The sequence below is a fragment of the Mus caroli genome, chromosome 4 (assembly GCF_900094665.2).
Source record: "Mus caroli chromosome 4, CAROLI_EIJ_v1.1, whole genome shotgun sequence".
Taxonomy (NCBI): domain Eukaryota; kingdom Metazoa; phylum Chordata; class Mammalia; order Rodentia; family Muridae; genus Mus; species Mus caroli.
In genome coordinates this window covers 106863139-106889304 of record NC_034573.1, presented here as the reverse complement: position 1 = coordinate 106889304, position 26166 = coordinate 106863139, and the positions used below count along the sequence as shown (strand labels likewise).

Genomic DNA, 26166 nt, shown 5'->3' with positions numbered 1-26166 from the left:
TGAGATAATACTCTTAAAGAAACCTTTCTTGACTATCTGTTCCAAAATAACTCTCATGGTCACTTCCTTTTCTCATTGTATTCTTATCTTCTATTGATAGTATGGCCACATTTTTGGGTACTTACTGGTTTTCTTCCATATTAGAACATTTGCTCCTTAAGGGTAGTAATTTGTGTCTTTTTCTGACTTCCAGCTCTCTATGCATTTTGAATTCTATTTTCTTTACAAAAGGTAATAAATTCTTCATGACTGACAGTGCAGTGAATGAAATAAGAGTCATGCTGGGCTGTTAGGTAGGCAGTTGTTGTGCAAGCCTGGTGACCAGAGTTAGATACCTGGAGCCAATGTTAAAAGTATATCTGCAATTCTAGCTCTTCAGTGAGCAAGATGGTGGTGGGAATAGGAGAATCAACCAGAAGCTCATGGGCTATCTAGCTTGAAGCATGAAGCACAGCAGAAAGAGCAAGAGAGACCCCTTCCTTTAAAACGAAAAAGATGGAAGAAGAGACCCAACTCTTGAAAGTTTTCTCCGGCCTCCACCAGCTTTCCTTATAAGGAACCTGTCTTAGAATGGGATACATGTATCTCCACTGACTTGAGAATGTAATTAAGATTTAAACTTTAGAGGCCTTGATTTCTAAATTCTGAGGTATGCTATGACAACTATAGTATTAGGAGTGCTCACTGTGGGAGAAGTTGAGCTATTTCAAAATCCTTTAATACTTAATTCACCAAAGTAGAGCTACTTTCTAGTATTGTTAGGCTTTCTGTTAGGTACTTAGGAATGATTTATGAAGCAGAACATTTGGATATAGTTGGCAATAGTTTGTTTTGTTTTGTTTTTCGAGACAGGGTTTCTCTGTGTAGTAGTCCCTGGCTGTCCTGGAACTCACTCTGTAGATCAGGCTGGCCTTGAACTCAGAAATCCGCCTGCCTCTGCCTCCCAAGTATTGGGATTAAAGGTGTGCACCACCACCGCCTGGCTTGGCAATAGTTTTTAAAGTTATTTTAAAGGGATGTTAATGTGTTGTTTTTTTTTTTTTTTTTTTTTTTTGGTTCAGGTAACCCTGGGATATTTAGTTTCTGCCTTTGACTAGTCAAAGAAAGAGACATTGTTATTCTAGCTCAGACTTTGGTCTTTATATTAGTTAAGGAACACTGGTTGCTGTAATAGATACATTCAGAATGACCTAGACTGATACACACTTTTCCATTCTCTATCTTGGTTCTTGCAAGGTCGCCTGAGGATGATGGGCCAGCATAATCATTTTCACTTGTATTTTACTTCTAAAATCAGTTACAGGCCTCTAGCCAACTGCTAGAAGGCTGAGGACATTATATAGATGCTTAGGAAGGGAATCATATTTTATCAACTTGTAGCTACTCTCTGCTGTGGACCTCTAACCTCGGTGTAGTCGGTAGAATTTTAGTTTCCTTTTATTCCTTTCAGAGCCCACAGAGTTTTGTGTCACCACCATTTTGGATTTTAGAAAAGGCCTTGTTCCCCACACCTGATAGAAAATCTGAAAAACCTTCTTTCCCTTTGCTTTTGGTACATTAGATCTTTGACTACCCTACACTCAGAGGCTTTGATTATAATCTGTTGTTAGATTGTGATAGTAGCCATGCAGATGAATTACCTTAGGAGGTAGGATGCAGCCCAGTGTGCCTAGCATATATGAAGCCCTGGGCTTAATACACAGCACTGCATAACAGATGTGATGCTGTATTATAATCATGAGACAGAGACAGACAAAGTTGTTCTTAGCTATATAGAGAGTTTGAGGCCAGCCTGGGAAAGCATGAGGACCTGTCTCCAAAAAAAAAAAAAAAAGTTTAATAATCTAGTAAGTTACAAAGTGACCCTGAAGTTGAAGCTGGAATTTCATGTAATTTGTAATATTTTCATATTGATAATATTTCATGAAGTATTTGCTTTTCTACCTTTAAAACATAAAAAATAGGGCTGGAGAGATGAATTAGCTGTTAAGAGTGCTGACTGCTCTTCCAGAGGTCCCAAATTCAATTCCCAGCATCCACATGGTGGCTCACAATAATCTATAATGGGACCTGATGCCCTCTCATGTATCTGTACTCATATAAATAAAATAAATAGATAAATCTTTAAAAAAAACATAGAAAAATCCTTCTACCTTCCTAGCTGGGTCTGGCAGATGGGTAGGCTTTGGTTTGCCAGTCTTAATCTATGTTGCTATATTCAAATCAGTTTGTTTACTCTATAGTGGTACGTTGATTTATTCATTCATCATTCATACTTTTTTCCTTTTTTTTTTTTGAGACCGTCTATATACCCCTGGTTAACCTAACCTAGAATTCTCTTTTAGATCAGGCTCTAACACACAGAGAGATCTGTCTGTCAAGTGCTGGGACTAAAGAGATGTGCCACCTTGTCTGGGTATATTGTGAATAAATGTCAATTTATTCCTTAGGTTATTTCCATCCTTTTTGTTAAAGTGCTACAGTAAATAATCTTAAACTCATCTATCTTTTTTGCACATGTTCTAGAGTTTCTCTTCTTGGGTGCTATTTTCAAATTGTTTTTTATGTGATTATACCAAATATGTGTGTGTTCATATTTATATGTATTCATTTATTTTGAGACAGTCCTGGCTGCCCTAGAGTGGAATATGTAGGCCAGGTTGGCCTTGAGCTCCCAGAGATCCACCTTTTTCTCTGGCCCCTGTGATCAAAGGTGTGAAATACTATGCCTGGTTTCCAATTTGTATGTTGTCAATAATGATTCCTTATGTCCTTGTCAACTCCTATCAGGTTATTACTTTTTATTTATTTACTTTCTGAGTTTAAACACCATTTAGTGTTTTATTTTTATTTTTATAATGTGTGCATGTCTGTGTAGGGGTATGTGTATGTGAGTACAGGCTCACATGAAGAGGCATTGGATCCCCCTTGGGCTGAAGTATGGACAGTTGTAGACCATACAGCATAGGTGCTGGGAGTGGAGCTTGAGTCCTCTGCAAGAGCAGTAGAGGTTCTTAACATGCTGCATCCCAGGGTTTTTAAAAACATTTTGCTTTTTTTCTATTGCTTGCGTACAATTCTTTATATCATTTAGAAACAGTATGGAGAAAAGCAGGCTTTGAAGTTAGATTTGAATTCTTTGTAGTGTAATAGGTTTGAATTTGAAATAAAAATGACTGTCTTAGGGCTGAAGAGATAGCTCAGTGGTTAGGAAGGTTTGGAGTGACAGCACCATTGTTTTTTTTTTTTTTTTTTTTTTTTTTTTTTTAAGATTTATTTATTTATTTATTATATGTAAGTACACTGTAGCTGTCTTCAGACACTCCAGAAGAGGGCGCCAGATCTCGTTACGGATGGTTGTGAGCCACCATGTGGTTGCTGGGATTTGAACTCTGGACCTTCAGAAGAGCAGTCGGGTGCTCTTACCCACTGAGCCATCTCACCAGCCCAGCACCATTGTTAAGAACACTAGCTCAGCCGGGCGTGGTGGCGCACGCCTTTAATCCCAGCACTCGGGAGGCAGAGGCAGGCGGATTTCTGAGTTCGAGGCCAGCCTGGTCTACAGAGTGAGTTCCAGGACAGCCAGGGCTATACAGAGAAACCCTGTCTCGAAAAAACAAAAAAACAAAAAAACAACAACAACAACAAAAAAAAAAACAAAAAAAAAAGAACACTAGCTCCTCTTTCCCAGGAACTGGGTTCAATTCCCAGTATCCACATGATGGATTATAACAACCTCTAACTTTTATTCCAGGGGATACAATGCTTTTCTTTGACATTAGGGGACACTAGGTATGCATGTGGCATACATACATATGTATAGGCAAAACCCTGTCTTGAAAGAACAACAACAACAACACAACAACAAATCTTAAAAGAGTGAATTAAATAAGAAAACGATGGTCACTCTGAGCTGCTCTGAGGAGCCTGAAGAGACTCACAGAGGCTTGGAAGGGGAGATGCATCAGTAGAGGATGAGCCTGCAGAGTGTAGTATCTTCAGAACAAGTGAGAAAAGGTCTTATAGGAAGATGCTTTTAAACGTGCCTTCCTGCCCCCATGTGTGGACAGGGGGAATATATTGTGGGACACGTGACTTACTACAGCTTCCATGATGAGGTGATTTTCTGTGTTTTTGTTGTTGTTTGTGTGTATTTTTTATTTTATGGGAGAGGTTGCAAGAGTGAAAGGCCGATATGAGTGGATGGGGAGATGATATAAGAGTGCATGATATGAAACTCACCAAAAACAAATAAAAAGAAAAAAGTGGCTTCATGGAGAAAAAGATGGCAGAGAGAAGCAGAACTAGAGATATAGCAGCAGCTGTGTGGGTGACTGGTATGGGTGATAGGAACATGGACTGCTACTGGGGACAAAAGAGCATGTCACTGGTGGAGTAGAGTTGGTGGTCCTTGCCTGCTGAGAGACCTGCTCTACCACTGGCCACTGCTGTTGCTGCCTGGTTGCTTACTTGCCTGCTAGTCCAGTCCTGCTGGGGTTTGACGAGTGAGGGCCCACAGCATAGCTCATAGGATGCAAGCACAGTGGTCTTGCCCAGGGAGCCACTGTAGTGGTTGATGCCGAGAGCAGGGAGGTATGTAGTGGCCTCCTTCCCCTTAATGCATTGCCCTGTTGCAAGATTACCCTGACTTTGGGCAACAACAGGATATCTAAGATGAGTCTCAGTGATAGTCCAGAATTTAATGCTACTTTAGAAATCTTGAAGCAGACCAGTGACTCATAGCAATAAGCATTTGCATGTAAAGCTGCTTGGGCAAAAAACTATAATGTGTGATATCCAGCAGTTTGCAGTGCCACTTCAGTAAGTGAAGGTGCGATAGAGATGGGAAGATGATGGAGTGTTGGTTGGGGAGCGGCACAGGTACTGTGGCAGAGAGAGGTGACAGGTATGGGAGTGTAGCCAGTGGACCAAGGAGCATGTTATTGCCAAGTAGGGCAGAGTGGTGTACAGCAGCTTGGAGCTCGAACAGGTTTTGCCCCTGTACTCGCTGCCCATCCACACAGTTACCTTGGCTCTGAGTAACAAGGAATCTGAGCTGAAGAATGATGGTTCATTTTCTGGATTACGCCTCCTCTCCTCAAAAGATCTCCATGCTGCTGTCCTTGGTCCATGCTGCTGCCTGGGTCATGTTGATGTTTGTGGTCAATACTGCTGCCTGAGACCACGTTGATGTCTATGATCAGGGCTTTCACAGAAACCATGTTGATTTCTGTTTTGAGTGCTGCCACCTGAGGTCATGTAGATGTCTGTGATCCTGTGCTTCTGCCTGAAGCCATCTTGATGGCTGTGGTCCATACTGCTACCAGAAACCATGTGGGAAGTCCATGATCTGTGCTGCCACAGGCTGTATGGGCAAGGAAGCTTCTTTTGAAGTGGCATCGACAGTTGCAGGCTTATAACTGAGAGACATTGTAGGCTTCTGTGACAATCCTCTTTTTGTCCCCTTAAAGAAACAGTCCAGACAGGAAGCTATTGAAGAAAGTCTATAAAAATTGTGATTAAAATGCTGAGGTATAGCTCTCCACAGTTGGTGGCTTCTAATTGGGGTGGGAGTGGGGGTGGGAAAGGACTCATTTATCTTTAAGGGGCTGGCCACTGGGAGTTTGACCATGCTCTAATGAGTATCCGGGCAACACACATTGGACCTGGTGTTTTGTTTTTTTGTCAGGGAGGGCTCAAGGGTAGGGTAGGTTGGTGGACCTTGGAGGATTGTAAAGCAAGTGTGATCAGGGTGCATTGTATGAAATTACTCAATAGTTTATAAAAATATTATGCTTACCACAGTATTAATGCTGTGAGAAAAAGAGTGAATTTAACCACATAACTTTAAATGTTAAAAAAAAAAACCATTAGAAGTTCCCCAATAGATAGGAAAAAAAAATCTCATAAGGCTTTGTCTGTTTTATTAATTTTTTTATATTACTTAATTTCTTAGATTGCACTTTTCTCTATAAGTTTTTCTTGAGCTTTCTTTTTCCATTTATGAATTTTATAGTTCTGATTTATGTTTTATATCATAAATATTTAAAATTTTCATTTGGGAATATATTTGTTGTGTTGTGTTTGTGCGTGGTGTATGTACTGGTTGGTGTAGGTGTATTGTGAGGTCAGAGATAGATGTTAGCTGCCTCTTATCAGTCTTGACCTTTATTTTTTGAGACAGGGTCACTCACTGAACCCTAAGCTTGATTTGACGGAGAAGATGGCCAGTGAACCTCATGGATCCACCTGTCTCTGTTCCTGTCCCTTCCTACCTAACTAATGTTGTGTTTGTAATTTTGGAGCCTGGCTTTTTATTTGTTTGGTTTCTATTCTGTGTTCTAATTCAGTTTCTTTTCTTTTATCAAGTTCTAAAAGTCTCTATCCCTTCATCCTCCATGGGCTCATGCTGCTTTGGCTGTCTAGGAAGTTACTGTGTCAGAGGTTCTCACCTGTGGTTGAAGGACCCATTCACAGCTGTTGCCAAAGACCAACAGAAAACACAGATATTCACACTACAATTTATAACAGCAACATAACATATAAAGTAGCAACTAAAATAATTTTATGGCTGAGGGTGACCACAACATGAAGAGCTAGCTGCATTAGGAAGGTTGAGAACCTCTGCACTATGTAGACCAGGCTGGCCTCAAACCCACTGTCTACCTCTGCCTCCTGCCTGCTGGGATTAAAGGCATATGCCACTATACCTGGTTCCTTTTGGCTTTTAAAAGATATTTTTATTTTTAATTTCTTTGCTAAGGGCTTAACATTTTTACTTGTTTTAAGAATATTTGTAATTGCACATAGACGTATTATTTTACCAAGTGTATTTAAAAGCTGGGTTGTTTTTTGGTTTTTGGTTTTTTGAGACAGGATCTCACATTGTAGCCCTGACAGGCTTGGAACACACTGTAGACTAGCCTAACCTGAAACTCTCAGAGACCTGTCTGCTTCTGCTTCCTGAGTACTGCATTAAAGGTTTATCATGTTATGCCCTGCCTTATGACATTTTCTTTTTCTTCCAGACAGGGTTTCTCTGTGTAGCCCTGGCTTTCCTGGGACTCACTCTCTAGACCAGGCTGGCTTCAAACTCAGAAATCCACCTGCCTCTGCTTCCCAAGTGCTGGGATTAAAGGCGTGCGCCGCCACTGCCCGGCACATTACATTTTTTTTCTGTTTTTTTTGTGACCTGTTAATTAAAAAATATATATTTGAGGTTTTATTTGTTTTTATTTTATATGTAGGGATGTTTTACCTGCATGTATGTATGTGTACCACATTCATACAGTGGCTACAGAAGGGCATTGAATACTTCTGGAGCAGTTGTGAGTTGCCAAATGGTTGATCCATTTGAACCTAGTTCATCTAGAAGATGAGCTAGAGCTCTTAATCACTGCACCATCATTCTCTAGCTCCTCCCTGCCGTTTTTTGGAAAGGATAGATGGGCTTTGTAACTGAAGATAACCTTGAACTTCTAATTCTGCTTTTCTCTAATACTAAGATTACAGGTGTGTGCTACCACTGCTCCCTGTTTATGAATTGTTGGGGATAGAATACAGGGATTTGTGCATGCTAGGTAAGCATTTTATCAGTTGAGCTATGTCCTTAGTACCCTGTTGGTTGGTTGATTGATTGATAGAGAACTATTTGATTATGTATTTTCTCATTTCCTTTTGTATGTGATTTTTTTTTTTTTAGATACTATCTTTGGTCACTATGAAGATTATATATATGACCTAAATTTATTTATTTATATTTATGTTTTTTATTTTTTACTGTGCTGGGGATCAAACCCATTGTCTTAGATATGCTAGGCAAAAATATTCTACCACTGACCTATATACTCCAACCCTTAAATTTTTTACTAAGTTGAGTTTTATTAATTTAACTTTATTTGTATGTAAAACTTTTCTTTTTTTCCTCCTTCTCTTTCTTCCCTCTTCCTCTTCTTTTTCTTATTCCTTCTTCCTCTTCCTCCTTCTCCTTCTCTTTCTCTTCTTCTTCTTTCTCCTCCCCTTCCTCCTCTTCTTTTCCCCCCTAGATTAGGTTTTTCTGTGTAACAGCCCTGGTTGTCTTAGAGCTTGCTGTGCACCAGGCTGTCCTCAAACCCAGAGATCCACCTGCCTCTAACTCCCCAATGCTAGGATTAAAGGTGTGCATCACCCCTATGCAGCTACTATTTCTTTATTTCTTTACTCTTTTGGCTTTTTGAGACAGGGTTTCTCTGTGTAATAGCCCTGGCTATCCCTGAACTCTGGCCTGCTAGGGGTTTATGGCACATCCCACCATGCCTGGCTCCAAAACTTGTATTTTTATATAACTCCTTTATCCATGTATATAGGGTTTTTTAAATTACATTTTTATAGGTTGTATAAATAATATAAAATTTTAATTTTGAGATGCTTTTGCCCTTTAAATCCTGTAGATTAAAAAAAAGTTGTTTGGGGCCATAGCTGTAGGGTAAGTACCTGTAGTTCCAGCTGGGGTGGAGGCAGGAAAATAGTAAGTTTAAGGTCAGTGTGGGCAATAATAAGAAGCCTTGTCTCATAAAATAAAACAAAGTCAAGAGAGAGAGAGAGGATTATAAACCAGAAATACAGAAATAGTAGTTTTCATATTTACCTGTGTAAGTTGTCTTTATTGAGTTTTGTTTGTCTATTTATTTTTAATGGAATGCCAAGTTTCTGTTTACTGTCTTTTCATTTTAACATGAGGATCTAGGCGTGGCAGCCGCACTCGGGAGGCAGAGGCAGGTGATCTCTGGGTTCAAGGCCAGCCTGTTATACAGAGCAAATTCCAGGGCAGCTAAGGGTACACAGAGAAACCCAGTCTTGAAGAGTAAAAATAAGAAAAGAAAAGAAAAGAAAAGAAAAGAAAAATAATTTTAACATGAATAACTAACTTAGCATTTTTTACAGGGTAAGTGCAATGGTAGTGGACTCCAGTTTTTGTTTATCTAAGAATGTTTCCATTTTTCCTTATTTTTAAGGATAGTTTTTTTTTTAAGATTTGTTTATTTTATGTATATGAGTGTTCTGTCTTCATGCACACCAGAAGAGGGAATCAGATCTCATTACAGATGGTTGTTAGCCACCATTGGTTGCTGGGAATTGAACTCAGGACCTCTGGAAGAGTAGTCAGTGCTCTTAACTGCTGAGCCATCTCTCCAGCCCTCTAAGGATAGTTTTGATAGACTTAATTTCAAGTTAGCATTTTATCTTTTAGCAGCTTAACATTTTAAAATATTTTAAAGTTACATTTACTGATAAATATGAAAGACATTGGAAATACTTTGTCCACATAATGTCTTTTGTAAACCTTTTGGAAAGTTGCTGAGTAAGCAATAACAAGCTTTGTTTTTCTAAAGAGGTAGTAGTAGTATAAATAAATAAATAAATAAATAAATAAATAAATAAATAGGTGTTTTTGTCTGTGCACCATGTGTGTGCCTGGTGCTCACAGAGGTCAGAAGAGGGCATCTCAAGCTTTGTTTTTCTAAAGAGGTAGTATAAATAAATAAATAAATAAATAAATAAATAAATAAATGGGTGTTTTTGTCTGTGCACCATGTGTGTGCCTGGTGCTCACAGAGGTCAGAAGAGGGCATCTCTTATCCTGGAACTGGAGTTACTGATGGTTGTAAGTCACCATGTGTGTTCCTGGGATTTAACCCAGGTTCTCTGGAAGAGCAGCCAGTATTTTTACATGCTGAGCCATCTAGACAAGCACTCTACTGTTGACTTATCTTTCTAGTCTCTGCCCATGCTACTTTTTTTTTTTTTTAAGAGTTTTTTATTTAATGTATGGGTGTCTGCATGTACACCTGCATGCCAGAAGAGGGCCTAATATTTTACTATAGATGATTGTGAGCCACCATGTGGTTGCTGGGAATTGAACTCATGACCTCTAGAAGGGCAGCCAGTGTTCATGCTACTTTAGACGCATAGTGATGAATTAAAAAAACCCAAAACTTCAAATACATGAAAACAGTGATCATGAAATATGTCACACGATTACATTAAATCAGTGTATTCGGTAAAAACAAAGTAGAAATTTTTATCTCTTTCTGAGATCTGAGAAAGAGCCAGTAAAAGTGAGATAAAAACTGTATATAGCTTGCTATACTGGCTTGAGTCTGTCCCAGGTATAGAGTTACTTGGAAAGAGATGCTCTTACATGTGGAAATTTTTAATATCCTCAGGTCTTAACAGTGTTTGATACGTAGTTTTGTTCTGTGTAGAGACAAAGGAGGAAGGTTAGAGAAAGGTAGATTGGAATAGGAGACTAGGAAAAGTTAGATGCCTGAGAATTAGTTATGTATAACCTTCTTGCTGTGCTTCCTTCTCTTCCTCCTCCTCTTCTTTTTGTTTTGTCTGAAGACCTGGAAGGCCTTGAACTCAGAGACTTGATTGCCTCTGCTCTCTGAGTGCTCTGAGTGCTCTGGTATGCACCACCATACCTGGCAAGGCTTTTAAAGGTATTTTTAAAAAAACATCTAGATTAACCTAGATTGAATTATAAAAACACTTGGGGCTGGAGAGTTGAAAATGGGACATGAGAGATGACTTGATAGTTAAGAACACTGGCTGCTCTTCTAGCTTACAACTGTTTGTAACTCCAGTTCCAGGGAATCCAGCACTCTTACACATATATACATACATACATACACACACACACACATACATACATACACACACACACATACATACATACACACACACACATACATACATACACACACACATACATACATACACACATACATACATGCAGAAAAACACCAATGCATAGAATATAAAAATAAAAACTAAACCAAACCTAACCAAACAAACCTCTTATATTAATGTTTTTATAAATTACCAATTTCATGATTTTTTAAAGATGCTTTTGAATTAAAATAGATTGCCTATGCATGATAGCAAAATAGCAGCAGGAATAAAAACCCTACAAAACCCAATTCAGGAATATTTCCCACTAAGGGAAATCTGTAGCCAGAATATCTTTACGTAGGTTTGTTTCCAATTTTGCAAATATTTGCAGCTTGAATTAATAGTTATATATCAAAATTAACTGGAGTACCAACTGCCAATTTTTAAAAATAATTTCCTCTTCTGTTTTATTCTTAGAAAAGTTGATTTTTCTATACTGACTCAAGACTCCATGAGATGGTATTTATGTACTGCCTTTTTGAATAGCTCTCTCATTTCTTGACCTTAGGGTTGCCTTCTACCACTGAGTCTTGGGCTTGTCCTGTACACTTCTAGTAATATGAGGAGGCTCAAGACACCCTTTATGTGCATTTTTCTGATTGAGCCAAAAAAGTTCCTTCCATCCCTTGAACAGTGGAGGATGTTTTGTTTGTTTTTGAGGGGAGGCAATTATACCTTATGGAGGTGTTCGCCTTGTTACTTTCACCCTGCTGGGATGAAGAGGAAAATGTCTCATTAGCATCTTTATGATTAGGCACTCAAAATCTAAACTAAGAAAGATTATAGTAAGCAGAAGTCACAGGAAAATACAAAAGTAGATACTGGAGCAGCAGGAGAAGTCAAAGACTAGCAAATTAACAAACAGAAGTTCTGAAAGAAAACAGAAATAAGCTGAATGCTCAGAAAACAAGACAACTAGAGTGGTTTATTTTAAAACTAGATGCTGTGCTTGAACTAGCTCGGAGGATAAAGGCATTTGTTGGAGGATAAAGGCATTTGTCGCCAAGCCTAATGGCCTGGTTTTGATTCCTGGGGTTCACATGGTGGAAGATAAGAACCGACTCTTCCAAGTTGTCCTTTGACCTCATACTCACTGGGGTGACTGTGGGGGACATCATGTGAGTATTGGGAACTGAACCTGAGTCCTCTGCAAGAGCAGTAACTTGTCCTTACTGCCGAGACATCACTGCATAGTCCCAAACCTTCTGTCTTCATGTATTTGGGTTGTTACCACAGAATACCTTAAAACAGCTATTCTCAAGGCTGAGGCCGGGAGGTCTGAGCTCGCAGTGTTGGCAGATTTGGAGTCTTGTGAGGACACTTCTTGTTGTGTTCTCATGTGATAGAGGTGATGTTGAGAGAGAGAGAAGGAGAGAGGAGAGAGGAGAGGGGAGGAGAGGAGAGAAGAGGGGAGAGAGAATAAAAAGCAAAGTAAATTAGGTAAACAGTTAGAATTACACTCATTATGAGTAAGTATTATATCAAAATGTCCTAAGTTGTCTTATGGGCTGATTCTTTCATTTTTCCTTTGGCATTTCATGGTTAATATTTTATGTCCTTTAATAGCATACTAAGCAGTATTTAAGAAATGTGTTTCTGATCCAGGTATATTACGTTTGGGTGTTTACACAAACACTAAACTATCAGGAGTATTTGTATATCAGTGTTTACTGTAGTACTTTTGGGTCAGTAAGAGGGGTCTGCAGGTAAAGGTACCTGCTGTCAATCCGTATAGTGAGAAGAGAGTGGATTCCTGAGAGCTGTCTTCTGACCTCTACACTCGTACTGCGCATTTGCTTACTCCCTCCAATAACAATAAATATTTTTTAAAAAGTTGATACTTTAAAAATTTATTTTAATGTTTATTTTATATGTTATGGGTATTTTGCTTGCGTGTATGTCAAGTGTATGCAGTTCCTGTGGAGACCAGAAAAGGGCATTGGATCCTCTGGGACTGCTGTTAACAGATGTTATGAGCTGCCATTTAGATGCTGGGAATTGAACTGTGGTTTTCTGGCATTGCAGCTAATGTTAACTAATGAGTTATCTCTGTATCTAGCTCTTATACTTTTTAATTGCAATGACTGTTGTATAGATGTTTAATATAAAGTTCGTTAGAAAATTTACTAAAGATTTATGTTTCACTTTTTTCATTGAAGGATATGGTTACGGGACTTAGTCCTCTGCTCTTCAGGAAGCTTAGTAATCCTGACATATTTGCACCTACTGGAAAAGTTAAACTCCAGCGACAACTCAGTCAGGATGACTGTAAGTTACGGAGAGGAAGCCTGGCAAGTTCTCTGTCGGGTAAGCATAAGACCTGTTTTTTTAATGGAATGTGGGAAATGAGTATATTAGTATGTGGTACGTAATGTGCTTAGCCTGTATATAACCTGGGTTCAACTTCCAGAACCCAAAAGTGGGGATGGGGATAATTGTGGGACTGTGTTGTTAATATATAAAGATATATCCATTGAGTGGTCATCTTGATAGCCTCTTCTTTGATATGTTCCCACAGAATACTGTAGGAAACACTGTTTTCCTTCTACTACTTCATAAATTCTCTGAATGCTAGCCACCTGAGCAGCATAGAGAGTTGTTAGCTAACTAGTACTCTTGGCTACTCCAGGATTTTTGCTCCTTTTATAACTTTGTAGATTTCACATCCTTTTCTTATTACCCTTACCTCCCTACTCCCCACCTTCACCCCTACTCTCACCCCCTACCCATGATGGAAAAACCCAGGGACTTGTATTTGCTAGCCAAATGCTCTGCTATTGTGCAAAATCCCATAATCATCTTCCTGGTTCCTGTAAAGAAAAGACAATTATAAAATCCAATATACAAAGGTGCTAAAAGAAGTCCAGGTTGAAAACAGTTAAGATTCAGAAATTTTAATCAATCAATAGACCATGAAAAAACAGAGTACGGCCAATAGAGAAAAGCAGGAGAGAAGCAGAGTCCTGCTGTGTGCTTCTTCCCCAAGTAGTAAACAGTTGTCATTTCTTTTCTTTCAGTTCCTTTTTGGTCACGTTCCCCCTGGCTTTACCTTTTCACTGTTGTGCTGTCTTTTTTAAAAAAGCTTGTGCATTGATGTGTATATGGACATTTTTATTTGCACACACGCCTGCATGACAGAAGAGATCATCAGATGTCATTATAGATTATGTTGTGAGCCACCATGTAGTTGTGGGGATTTGAACTCAGGACTTCTGGAGCAGCACTTGGTGCTCTTAACCCCTGAGCTATCTCTCCAGCCATGTGCTGCCTTTTTTATTTTGTGATTTCTGCTCTTATTTTTCATAGAACTCTGCTCATCTTTTAAGAACAGGATTATTTTCTGTTTGCCCATGATAAATTGTACTTAAAAAAAAGTACTGATTTGTGCAAAGGTATGGCTGTATGGGTGTATATCGTAGTGTATTTGCATGTGGAGACCAGAGGACAATTTTAAGGAATTGGTTCTCTCTATCATGCTGATCTGGAGGATCATTGAAATGATCAGGCTTGGCTACAAGTGCCTTTACCCTGTGAGCCATTCCAATAGTCTTGTAAGTAGAGTTTTGAATTAAGGATTAAAAAACAAGCAGTGTGGTAGGGCACACACCTTTAATCTCAGCCCTTGGGAGGAAGAAGTGGACAGAGCTCTGAGTCTGAGGCTAGTGTGGTCTATAGAGCAAGTTCCAAGACACACAGAGAAACTACCTCAAAAGCCAAAAATATACAAAGAAAGAAACAAAGAGAAAAAGAAAAACAAAACAAACTAAAACTGGTGTTGGATAGACGGTGCATCAGTTAAGAGCACTTGTTCTTGCATATGACCTGTGTTTGATTCCCAACAAGTTGCCTCATGACCACCGGTATCTCCAGTTGGAGGGGGACCTGACTCCTCTGACTTTTACAGGCACCAGTCATGCATATACACATACATTCAGGCAAAACATACATATAAAGTATGTAAAAATTTTAAAATTTTTTTTTAAAAAGAAGAAAACTATAGGCACTGGAGGGATAGTTTAGGTGGTTAGGCCATGTGTAGTAGTATCACTTAGAATCCCAGTGCTTTGGAGGTTCCTGGAATTTACTGAACTATCAGGCACACAGCCCATCCTACTTGGTGAGTTCCAGGTCACTGAGAGACCTTGTCTCTGTCACACACAAAAACAGGTGAATAGTACCTGAGAAAGGACATCCAGTGTTGTCCTCTGGTCTCCATACATATGTATACCTTTATACACACATACAGTTTTTAGAGTAGGCTGGCCTCAGACTCACAGATCCTCCCCTTCCAAATGCTAAGTTTAAAGGTGTGAGCTACCATGCCTGGGCCTTTTAATTTTATTTTGTTAAGTTACTTGGTTAAATTCCTCACCCCAAGTCAGTGCCAGCAAGGGAATCAAATTCTATTCATTTGGAAGAACAGCAAGTAGTCTTAGCCACTGAGAAATCTCTACTGCCCCTTTTATTCTGTTTGCTTATTTTTTGTGTCAGGGTCTCTGCAATCCTGGCTAGCCTAGAACCGACTCTGTGGACCAGGCAGCAGACTCACCTCCTTTGTTCCTCAGGTGCGAGGACTAAAGGTGCCCACCACCACACTGAGCTTACCCTCCCCCTTTAGATTAAAAAGTGTATTTTTTATGTATGACTGCTTTCCTTGTATGTGTGTTTGTGAATCACTTGTGTGCCTGGTTCCCAAGGAGGTCAGAAGATGAGGGTTGGGTCCTTTAGATCTTACCTTACAGTTAGTTGTGAGCAAGAGCCCTTAACTGTTGAGCCATCTCTTTAACTTTTTTGTTTTTTTGTTTTTGTTTTTCGAGACAGGGTTTCTCTGTATAGCCCTGGCTGTCCTGGAACTCACTTTGTAGAGCAGGCTGGCCTCGAACTCAGAAATCTGCCTGCCTCTGCTGGGATTAAAGGCGTGCGCCTAACAACACTAGTTCCTATGCTGTGCTTTGCAATGTGAGACCTGTTCTATTCCGTGTGGAAGTTTTAGTGTTCTAAATTGTGGAAATTAATTGTTTGACTATCTGTATTTTTACTTAACTTGACTTTAGCCTTGTATCTTTTTTTTTAAAATTACTTATTAATTTTATGTTTGAGTATTTTTGACTGTGTGTGTATGTCTGTGCACCGGAATTGGAATTGGATTACAAATATCCCACAAGTCACCGTGTGGGCTCTGGGAAGCAAACCATGCCCTGAACCACCTCTCCATCCGTCTCGTCTCGTCTCGTCTCGTCTCGTCTCGTCTCGTCTCTTTTTGTTTTTTTTTGAGAGAGAATCTTAACTGAGTATCCTTAGCTAGCCTGGAACTTGGTATATAAAGCAGGCTCACCCAGAGCTCATGGAGATAGATCTGTTTGCACTACTTTGCAAGTGTAGAATAAGGCCCTTGTCACCATGCCCAGGAGTTGTTTTCATTTGTCAGTGTTGCACCTAGCTTAGATTTTGCAGGGAAAACTGATTTTTGCTTAACTTGATTTCAGGTCGCTTTCTTTGTTCTTGTATAGCTTGTACCTTTCTTTTCCTGGTTTTGTTAGTTATGTTCTACCTGTCTGCTTTCAATCAATCTATCAATCTATCCTGTTGTTTAGTTTTTATATTTATTTTTTCTTTTTTAATATGATTTTTAAAAAAATTATGTGTATTGTTCTTTTGCCTGCATGTATATCTGTGTTAGGATGTCAAAAGTCCTTGGCCTGTACTTATAGACAGCTGTGAGCTGCCATGTGGGTGCTGGGAATTGAACTCAGGACCTCTGGAAGTGCTCTTAACTACTAAGCCCTCTCTCCAATCGCCAAAGTCATTCTTTTTAAATTGTATTTATGTTTTGTTTGTGATGCTAGCTTGGTTATAGGGCCTTGGTGTATAGCTTATGCTGTTCTCAGACTCAGTGTGAAACTTAGGCAGACTCAGACAGTTCTGCCTTCTCATTTGAGTTTTGGGCTTACATGTACATCATCATGCCAAGCAGATTGTAGTCATTCTCAATCTTTATTTCTCCTCAAATTTTAATTTTCTTTGTTTGGTTTTACAAGATTGCTGTCCAAATGAGTTGGATCATATTTTGCTTACAAACAAAAGCAAGTAAACTCTATAAATAACTAAGGTTTTTGTCGTGTACAGGAAGAGTTTTCAAGTGAACTGAGTAATCAAGATAAAGCCAATGGAAAGTGCAGGGTATAGCAGTGAAGTTGAATAAGGGAAGAATGTGAAAAGAGGAGGAGATGAAGCCAGAAAGATACTCTGAATTTTAGAATTTTTTAAAAAGATGTATTGATTTATTTTAATACAAAAACAGCTACTATGCTGTAGCTGTTTTCATGCACACCAGAAGAGGGCATCGGAGCCCATTACAGATGGTTGTGAGCCACCCTGTGCTTGTTGGGAATTGAACTCAGGACCTCTGGAAGAGCAGTCATTGCTCTTAACTGCTGAGCCATCTCTTTGGCCCAAAATTCTCTTTAGAATGACAAAAAGTTTGACTTAATTCTTTATAAACATTGGGAAAGCTGTCAGCTGTCTCTTAAAGGAAATAAATGTCACAGTTACCTTGGTTGTGGTTAGTAGTGGTATGAAGGATGTGAAGCAAAGGGGGAAATGGGTCTGGTACATCTCTTCCAAAATCCATGGCGATTCTAGGCGCTTAGTGTTCATAGGCAACTTTTGTATCTCCCCACCCCTGAGATAGAATCTTAGTATCCTGACTGGCTTGGTTCTTGGTATGTGGCCCAAGGTGGCCTTGAACTCTTGTTTGTAGTTCTTTTTCTAGCTTGACTTTTACTTATATTTCCGTGCAATTAATGTAGTTGGTAAACCTGGACTGAGAACATTGAATCTGATGAGAATAGTACAGCTTCAGTATTTCTCTATAAAACCATAAGGCTCAGACTTGCTTTGAATAATATTTCTTCTACTTATTGCACTTAGGTAGGGTAATAGTCTTTAGAAAACTCTTAATGGCTGCTAGTTTAAGTGTTATGGTGAGAGATTGGCATGGTTGTGAATGTTATTGAGACTGAATATTCTCAACTCACTTATCCCACTTACATTCCTCCTCATCAAGACATTTAATTTGGCACTGTCAAATTCGTACATGGATAAGTATAAAACACTCTTGTTTTGTGTCAATATGATTTTGTCCACCTGATAGCATTGTGTTTGTATCTTTTCATTCATTTGCCAGCATATAATTACAGGAATGTTTTCTGCCTTTTGTTTGAAGGTAAGCAGCTGCTCCCTTTGTCCAGCAGTGTACACAGCAGTGTGGGACAGGTAACTTGGCAGTCTACAGGAGAAGCATCAAACCTGGTTCGAATGAGAAACCAATCCCTTGGACAGTCTGCACCTTCCCTTACGGCTGGCTTGGTAAGTGTAAAGATTTGGGGTTGCTGTAGGAATCTTTGATCCTCATTTATCATTGATGTTTGTTCTATAATCAATGTTAAAATTTTAGTAATTTCTTAAAGTGAACAAGATTGAAATTTTAATTAAATATGTTCTGATCTCTTTATAACTTGTACTTTATAACTTGTATTACTGATAGTGATTATCAAGAGAATAATTGAGTATGTTTGTAATCTTTTTGTTTGTTTGGTTTTGGAGTCAGGGTTTCTGTGTGTAGCCCTGGCTGTCCTGAAACTGACTTAGTGGACTAGGCTAACCTCTGCCATCCTAGAGCCATGATAGAAGGCATGCACCACCATACCTGGCTAGTGTGGTTATAACCTTAATGAATATCTTTCCTGAGAAAACTTTATATATAAATAATTAAAAATTTTAAAGTTGTATTGTTCTGTGTGCTGCTCTGGCAAATACTGGACACCTAAATATGTAGTGGAGGAAAGAATGGGCTCTGTACTTTTTAAAATTCTATTTATTTTTGTGTATGGGGTTGGGGTACCAGTGGAGGTCAGAAGAGGGTATCAGATGCCATGAATCTGGAGTTACAGGTGGTAGTGAACTGCTGAAGTGGGTGCCAAGAACTGAGTTCAGGTTCCCTGGAAAACAGTAATTGTTCTTTTTTTTTTTTGGTTTTTCGAGACAGGGTTTCTCTGTGTAGCCCTGGCTGTCCTGGAACTCACTTTGTAGACCAGGCTGGCCTCGAACTCAGAAATCCACCTGCCTCTGCCTCCTGAGTGCTGGGATTAAAGGCGTGCGCCACCACGCCTGGCCAGTAATTGTTCTTAACCACTGAGTTTTTTCCCCAGCCTGCCTTCTATTGATCTAGTCTTTGTATGCTAAGCAGGTCTTTATATAGGTTAAGAATTTTACTCTCTGTCCTATTACCAGCCACCAAAGATAACATAATTGATGCCCCACTAATCTCATAGCATTCTGTCTGTCCTTTAGGACAATGCATACTAGTAATTTTGAAGATACAACAAAGAAGTTGGTCTTTTAAAATAGAATCTTATTCATCTATGTCTTGGAATAAGCCTTTTGGGTCGATAGGCATGAAGTGGAAAGCTTGCCACATTGCTTGTCCTGGGAAGTTTGGGCAGATGGAAGAGGAGTTCCTGTGTCAGGGAGAAAGATAGTTTATGGATCAAAGGCTTTCCTGGTACCACTTGAGTTTTCTGGGTATAGCTGTGAATTTAGAACTCTTAGAAACGGAGTGATGACAATGTTTTGAATTATAGTTTTTAAAAGTAGAACATATTTATACACAATTTACACTATACTGCTCATCCATCTAAAGTAATTTCTTGATATGTTTAGCTATCATTGTATTCAGTGTTAGAAGATTTTTATTATTTTAGAAAGAACCATCTGCAGCCTTTTTATATCAGCCCCTCACATGCTAGGCAGCCACAGATGTATTTTCTACAGTGATAGGTTTGCCTAGTCTGTGCATTCAGTTTATGGTTTTGATTCTTCTCATATAAAGTTCATCACATGATATGTGGTCTTTATGATTGGCTTTTTTTCCACTTCTAATGTTTCTTAAGGTTCATTCATATTGGATGTGTCAGTATTTAATTTTTGTTTTTAAGTAATATTCTTTTACCTAGACATATTTTTATGTTTATTGCTTGCTAGGTACTTGGTCTGCTTCCACTTTTTGACAATTAATGAATAATGTTTCTATGAAATACATGTATAGATTTATATGAGAACATGTGTTTTTATTTGCCTTGTACATGCATGCACGTCTGTGTGTGTGTGTGTACACATACATATGCGTGGAATTCCATTTATATGGTAGCTATTTGAAGAATTATTTGAAGGATTTTGTTTTCTTTATATGTTTGTCACTTTTAGTTATCATTTTGACTTTATTCATCCAGATGAGAGTAAAGTAGTATTTTGTTATTTTGCTCATCTCCATAATAACTAACAACGCTGATCATCTTTTTATGTGCCTATTGGACATTTTATATATTCTTTGAAGATGTGTCTGAATTCTTTGCTCATTTTAAAAACTGAGTACTCTTACTTTATTTATTTTACATTGACCTTATTCTTGTTATAGTTGGTTCTCTGAATTCATTAAGTTCTGAATCCTACCAATTGAATTTAGGAAAAAAATAATTTAGAAATTCCACTATAACACGATGAGTTTCTTGGCCCACCAGCTCCCATATAAGGTCACAGAAACCTTTTCTTAATTATGAAAGCTTGGCTTTATCATAGGCTTGTCCCCAACTAGCTCTTATTACTTAAATTGACCTATTTATACTCATCTATGTCCATGTAGCCCATTAGTTCTGTCGGTACCTTAGTCCTTGCCTGTCTAGCTGGTGAGTTCTTCAGCCTCTGACTGTTTCCCAGAGTGCCTCTCTCTTCTGGAAGTCCTGCCTACTCTCTCCTCCTCCTTTGCTATGGGCCATCAGCTTTGACTAAACCAATCAGAAGGTGAGAAAAGTGTATTTTATAAAATATACTGCAAGTGCTGAGCAATTACAAAACCAAAGTGTGGCTGTAATCAGATCTCTTCTTTGCAATAGGAAAGATCTCACTTTGTACAAAAATTATCACTTGAATAATTCAAGGGCCAAAAGATCACCCCCTGCATTCCAGGAAGTTTTAAGATGTTAAACTTGAATTTCCTCCATACCAAGCACTACCCTAAAGTCACTTGAGTGAAGTGGTTAATTAGTTCTGGGCACACCCTCTTATCTATTTGTATTTTTGGCTTTTTCTGCTTAACAGTGTAGATATTTTGTTTTTGCTTTGTTTTCATTCTACAAACAATACAATAGTATATGTTTATATAGCATTGATATTATAGTAGATATAAGTACTTGAGAGTGGATGGAGGGATGTGTTTGGGTATATATATGATATTTAAAAGGTGTTATTTTGTTTGTTTTGATTTTTGTTTTTGTTTTTTGGCCCACATTTCTCTGTGCAGCCCTGGCTATTCTGGAACTCACTCTGTAGATGAGTTGCCACTTGCCTCTGCCTCCCAGTGCCTGGAGCTGGGATTAAAAGGTGTGTACCACCGCCAGGCTTTCTTTTAGATATTTTTATTTTACGTGTATAACTGTTTGCCTGCATATATATGTATATGTATGTGTATATATGTACACACCTATATATATGTATATATACATGTGTACATATATGTACATACATACATACACATATATGAATGATACTAAGTATGTGCCTGGTGCTCAGAGAGGTCAGAAGAGAATTATCCCTTGGAACTGGAATTACAGATGGTTGTGAATCGCTATGTGGGTGCTGGGAGTTGAACCCAGGTCCTAGAAAAGCAGCAAGTGCTGTTACGTGCTGAGCCATCTCTTCAGCCCAGTATGTGGCATATTATAGAAAGAATTTGAACAATCCTCTGGTTTTAATCTCACTGAGAGGTTTTGTAGTCAGTCCCAGGTGGAAGAGTTAATTGTTTTCTCTGCCTTTTCTCTGCCTTTTGATTTCTCTGCTTTTCTCCTTAGTTGTTTACTTGCTTTTCATTCCAGTGCTTGAAGTTTCCCAGTAGGACATTTGTGTTTGGTAGTATATTTACTGGTTTGTATTAGGCTTCTTTCTGTCTTCCTATTGCATATTGAAATTTATTTCAGTGTTTTTCCTGCTCTGACTGTTATATCTGAAAATATCTAAACAAGAATTTGTTAGAGTCATTATATATAGATCCCATCTTCTAGAGAGTTTTTAGGTGATAACAAGATTATATAGAGTAAACATTCAATTTCAAAGTAATATAATACAACATTTATAGAAATTATATGTCGATCATGAATTTAAAAGTGACTAAAAGGTGAAAGGGGATCTACCTTGGTTAGTGGAGCCCTTATCTTGTGGTAAATATTATTTGGGGGGTTTCTACTTCACCTTAGATCATTTAGTTTCCAAATAAAAGACATAAAACTTTTAGATTTATAATAAGCTTTAAAGCATTAGAGCTGGGCAGGTATTAGCCCTCTATACTCTATCTTCTACGTCCGTCAGTAACCCTGAGATAAGATATCGATTACTTTGTTCTGCCTGGGCCACTCCTACTCCAACAGGCTGGCTCTCTTCGTCCATGCTCTGGATCCACTTACCCCTTGGCTCCTTCCTTTGTTTTGTTGTCTCTCCCATGCCCCTCAGACCACAAGCCAGGACCCTCACCTTTCTCTCTTCTTCCGAGCTACAGGTTATAGGCATCTTTATTCAGCCAATAGTTCTAAATTAAGAAACAAGGTTTGCATTTGTGAAAATTCACTGTCTTGGGGCAAATAGACCCTTAGGATAAAGATTTTAGCATTACAATATATAGCATTACAAAATGTAGACCAAACCTCAACATTGTCTAGCATGTACAAAGCCCTGTGTTGTCTACTACATAACCATGATTTAGTAGAATATGTTTGTATTCCTGCACTCAGGAGATGAAGGTAGGGAAATCAGAACTTCGGGGTCATCCTCAGCCATATAGTTTGAGACCAGGCTGGGATATATAGGACTGTTTGAAAACAAAATTACTAGATCTAAAAAGTACCTAAAAGCAATCAAGAATTGTTCTGGCTGTAATTATCAGGACAGTAACTTGTCAAAGGTTAGACTTAATTAGAATCTGGAAAACAGGTAAGCAAAAGCCTTGAATGAAACAAATACTTTAATTTTTAGGCCATCTACAATACAGTGGTTCTCAAGCTTTGGGTCTTGACCCCTTTGTGTGTGGGGGTCACATAACAGATATACTGCTTATCAGATATTTACATTATATTTATAACAATAGCAGAATTACAGTTATATGTGAAGTAGCAAAGAAATAATTTTATGGTTGGGGTTACTCTAACTTAAGGAACTGTATTAAAGGATTGAAGTATTAGGAAAGTTTAGAACCAATGATGTAATGAGTTTATGTAGGCAAGTTTGGACTTCCCTCTCATCTAATATTTCAGGTATATACTGAAAGGGATTTGTTGAGTATGTGTATGTAGAAACTATGGTTAGTGGTTTCCAGTACACATTATAAGTAATTGTATATTTATAATTTTATCTATTCTTAGGGATAGATAAAAAGATAGCATTTTGTTCAAGGTTATTACTATTTTTAAAAAAGTATATACTATTGCCAAGCATGGTGGCATACTCTTAATCCCAGCATTTGGGAAGCAGAGGCAAGTGGATTTCTGTGATTTCAAGACCAGCCTGGTTTATGTAGTGAGTTCTAAAACAGCCAGGGCTATTTAGATGCTGTTTTAAAAACAACAACAACAACAACAAACCCCCAAAAAACATACTGTTAAAATGTAGCATTAAAGATGCATAACAGAGGCCAGATGTGGGTGGGAGCAGGTGCAGTGGCAAAGGCAGGCCGGTGGATCTCTCTCTGTGAGTCCAATTCAGCCAGGGCTACAGAGTAGATTTATAGTACAAGATCTTAGATGAGAAGTTAGAGACCAAGGTCTGTCTGAAACTGCCTATTTGAATTGGAGTGAAGATTAAAATGTTGTTAACTGTAAAATAAGTTTTTTTTTCTGTTTTCTTGAGTATTTTTCAAAATTAATCTTGTCTGTCTGGGGGGGATGTGTGTGTGCACATGCACACATGGGCATGTGCCATTATGCTTATATGGAGGTCCCAGGATTCCAAGAGGGCTTGTAAGAATTGGTTCTTTCCTTCTAGTGTGTGGGTCTTGGGGATCAATCATAGGTCATCATCAGGGTTGACAACAAGTACCTTTACCTAACCTTGAGCTATCTTCACTGGTCCTTTTTTTTTTTTTTTTTTTTTTTTTTTTGAGAAGACAGATTGCCTTTTCTTAGAGGAATGATCATTTGTAAAGAGTGTGTTTTTCCATTGTTGTGTTTCTAGCTACAATAATAATTTTATAGTTATTAAAAGGAGTAAAGAACTTTTAGGATAAGCCTTAGGGGTGTGTGATGTCTGATAGAGTTTATGAAGGTTGCTTGATGTGGGATGTCCATGTGAAAAGGGTGCTCTGTGTATCACACAGATCCTTTCCTAATCATCACTTTATTAGCTTGTTGAATAAAGGATTCTTCATGATAGATTTTGTAAGAAATATTGATTAAAATTAACATCCACGCCTCCAAAACAACAACAAAAAAACAAAACCAGCAGTGGGACTGGGAATATAATTTCAGTGATAGAACTTTTGCTTGACATATACATACTGAATATTTTGGAAATCATGTTATTTCAGTTTTTTTCCTTAATGTGAGGTTACTAAAGGAAAACTCATTTTAGTTTATCCTACTACATATCACAGCATAGACTACTTCTGTGTCTTAGATCATGTGAAGATTCCACATTTTCAAGGCTCAATCCCATCAATACTGCAATGGGTGTCTCCATTTCAGAGCTCACTTGCCTGCCTGGACCCCTGTTATTTCTGACTGATTGGCTACAAGTTTGTATTTTCATGACTGACTGGTTAGGCTTGATTAATTTGCTGGGTTTACAGAACCCAGGGAAATTTAAATTGTCTGGTTTATTATGTAGCTGTCTTCAGACACCCTAGAAGATGGCATCAGATCTTATTACAGATGGTTGTGAGCCATCATGTGGTTGCTGAGATGTGAGCTCACGTTCTTTGGAAGAGCAGTCGGTGCTCTTATTCAATGAGCTGTCTCTCCAGCCTCTGTCTGTTTTAGTATAAAGGGTATTTTAAGAATACAAATAGACAAGCTGATGGAGAACTAGGTAAGTAAGGTTTGGAAGATTCTTGAGTGTAGGAGTTTCTTTCCTTGTTAGTTGGGATGCACCTTCCACATAGCACATGGATCAATTTTTGTTGGACTGCCTGTGTTGCATGTAGCTTTCTGCTACCCTGTCTAAGCTCTGGGAATGGGTTGAGTTACCAGCTCCCACCCGGCTTCCCTTGAATCTACAGATAAAAGACACAGGCACAGTTGTTCATTTTCAACTTGCCTTCTTGGCACAATTGCTGGGCACAACTATCTCCTGCCTAGAAAACACACCCTTATCATTACTTTTAGCTCTGCTCTTCCCACCTGCCCTGATGTTAGCTGGGCAGTAGAATCTACTCCCTACTAAACATCTCTGACTATAGGAGTGGCCACAGCCATACTGCTCTTCTGGAGACCTCACATGGATGCCTGGTTCTTACCTCTCCAAAGCATGTTGGACTGTCTTCTCCTCCCTTGCATCTCCTTTTCCTTCAGGGTCTTGGAAGTCCTGCTTATTTCTTCCGCCCAGTAATTGGCCAATGGCTTTCTTTACTGACAGATCAAGAACCAATTGGGGAACAGGACCTCAGCATCAGAGCTGCTCTTACATGCCTGTAAGCCAAGCCTCCGTGTTTTCAGCTATTCAGGAGCAGCAGAAATCTCTGGGGTTTTTTGTTTTGTTTTAAAATTTTTAAGTTATTTACTTACATTTCACTCATTGCCCCCCTCCCAGTCACCCATATTTAGGGCTTTAGGTCATACTTTATTGCATGGGGTGATTGAAGAGTGGACATTGTTGTAGAAATATGTTGTCTTCCTCGGAACTGTGACAGATTGGTTCCGAGGGTCTCAATCATGACATGACAGGAATGCTACACTCATGCATTCTAAACAACATGGTTACCTTGAGATTAGAGAGATGGTTCAGCTAAGAGCCTACTCTTGCAGAGGTCCTGGGTTCAATAACTCACACCCACATGGTAGCTCACAACCATCTGTAACTCATAGCCAGGTAGATCCCTCTTCTGTCCTCCAAGAACACATATGCATGTGGTATACAGATATACATGCAGGCAAAACACCATATACATATGGTAATTTTAAAAAATCAACAGGGTTGCCTAAATAAACCTACACAGTAACAATGTCAGCAATAAAAAAGGAATCTATTGTTATATGCAACAACTTGAAAAATTCTCAAAAAATATCCTGAATAAAAGAAGGCAGGTGAGCCGGGCATGGTGGTGCATGCCTTTAATCCCAGCACTCGGGAGGCAGAGGCAGGCGGATTTCTGAGTTCGAGGCCAGCCTGGCCTACAAAGTGAGTTCCAGGACAGCCAGG

At 38.7% G+C, this 26166-nt stretch overlaps 1 protein-coding gene across 6 annotated transcripts in view; it reads left to right on the top strand.

The window, feature by feature from the left end:
• Mast2 (microtubule associated serine/threonine kinase 2) overlaps window positions 1-26166 on the top strand; it is a 156675-nt gene that overhangs the window by 15722 nt on the left and 114787 nt on the right. For all 6 annotated transcript variants that reach the window (XM_021159308.2, XM_029475989.1, XM_021159307.2 and 3 more), the window contains exons 2-3: window positions 12873-13020; window positions 17939-18081. In XM_021159308.2, the coding sequence (XP_021014967.1) occupies window positions 12873-13020; window positions 17939-18081 (291 nt within the window). The remainder of the gene's footprint in view (window positions 1-12872; window positions 13021-17938; window positions 18082-26166) is intronic.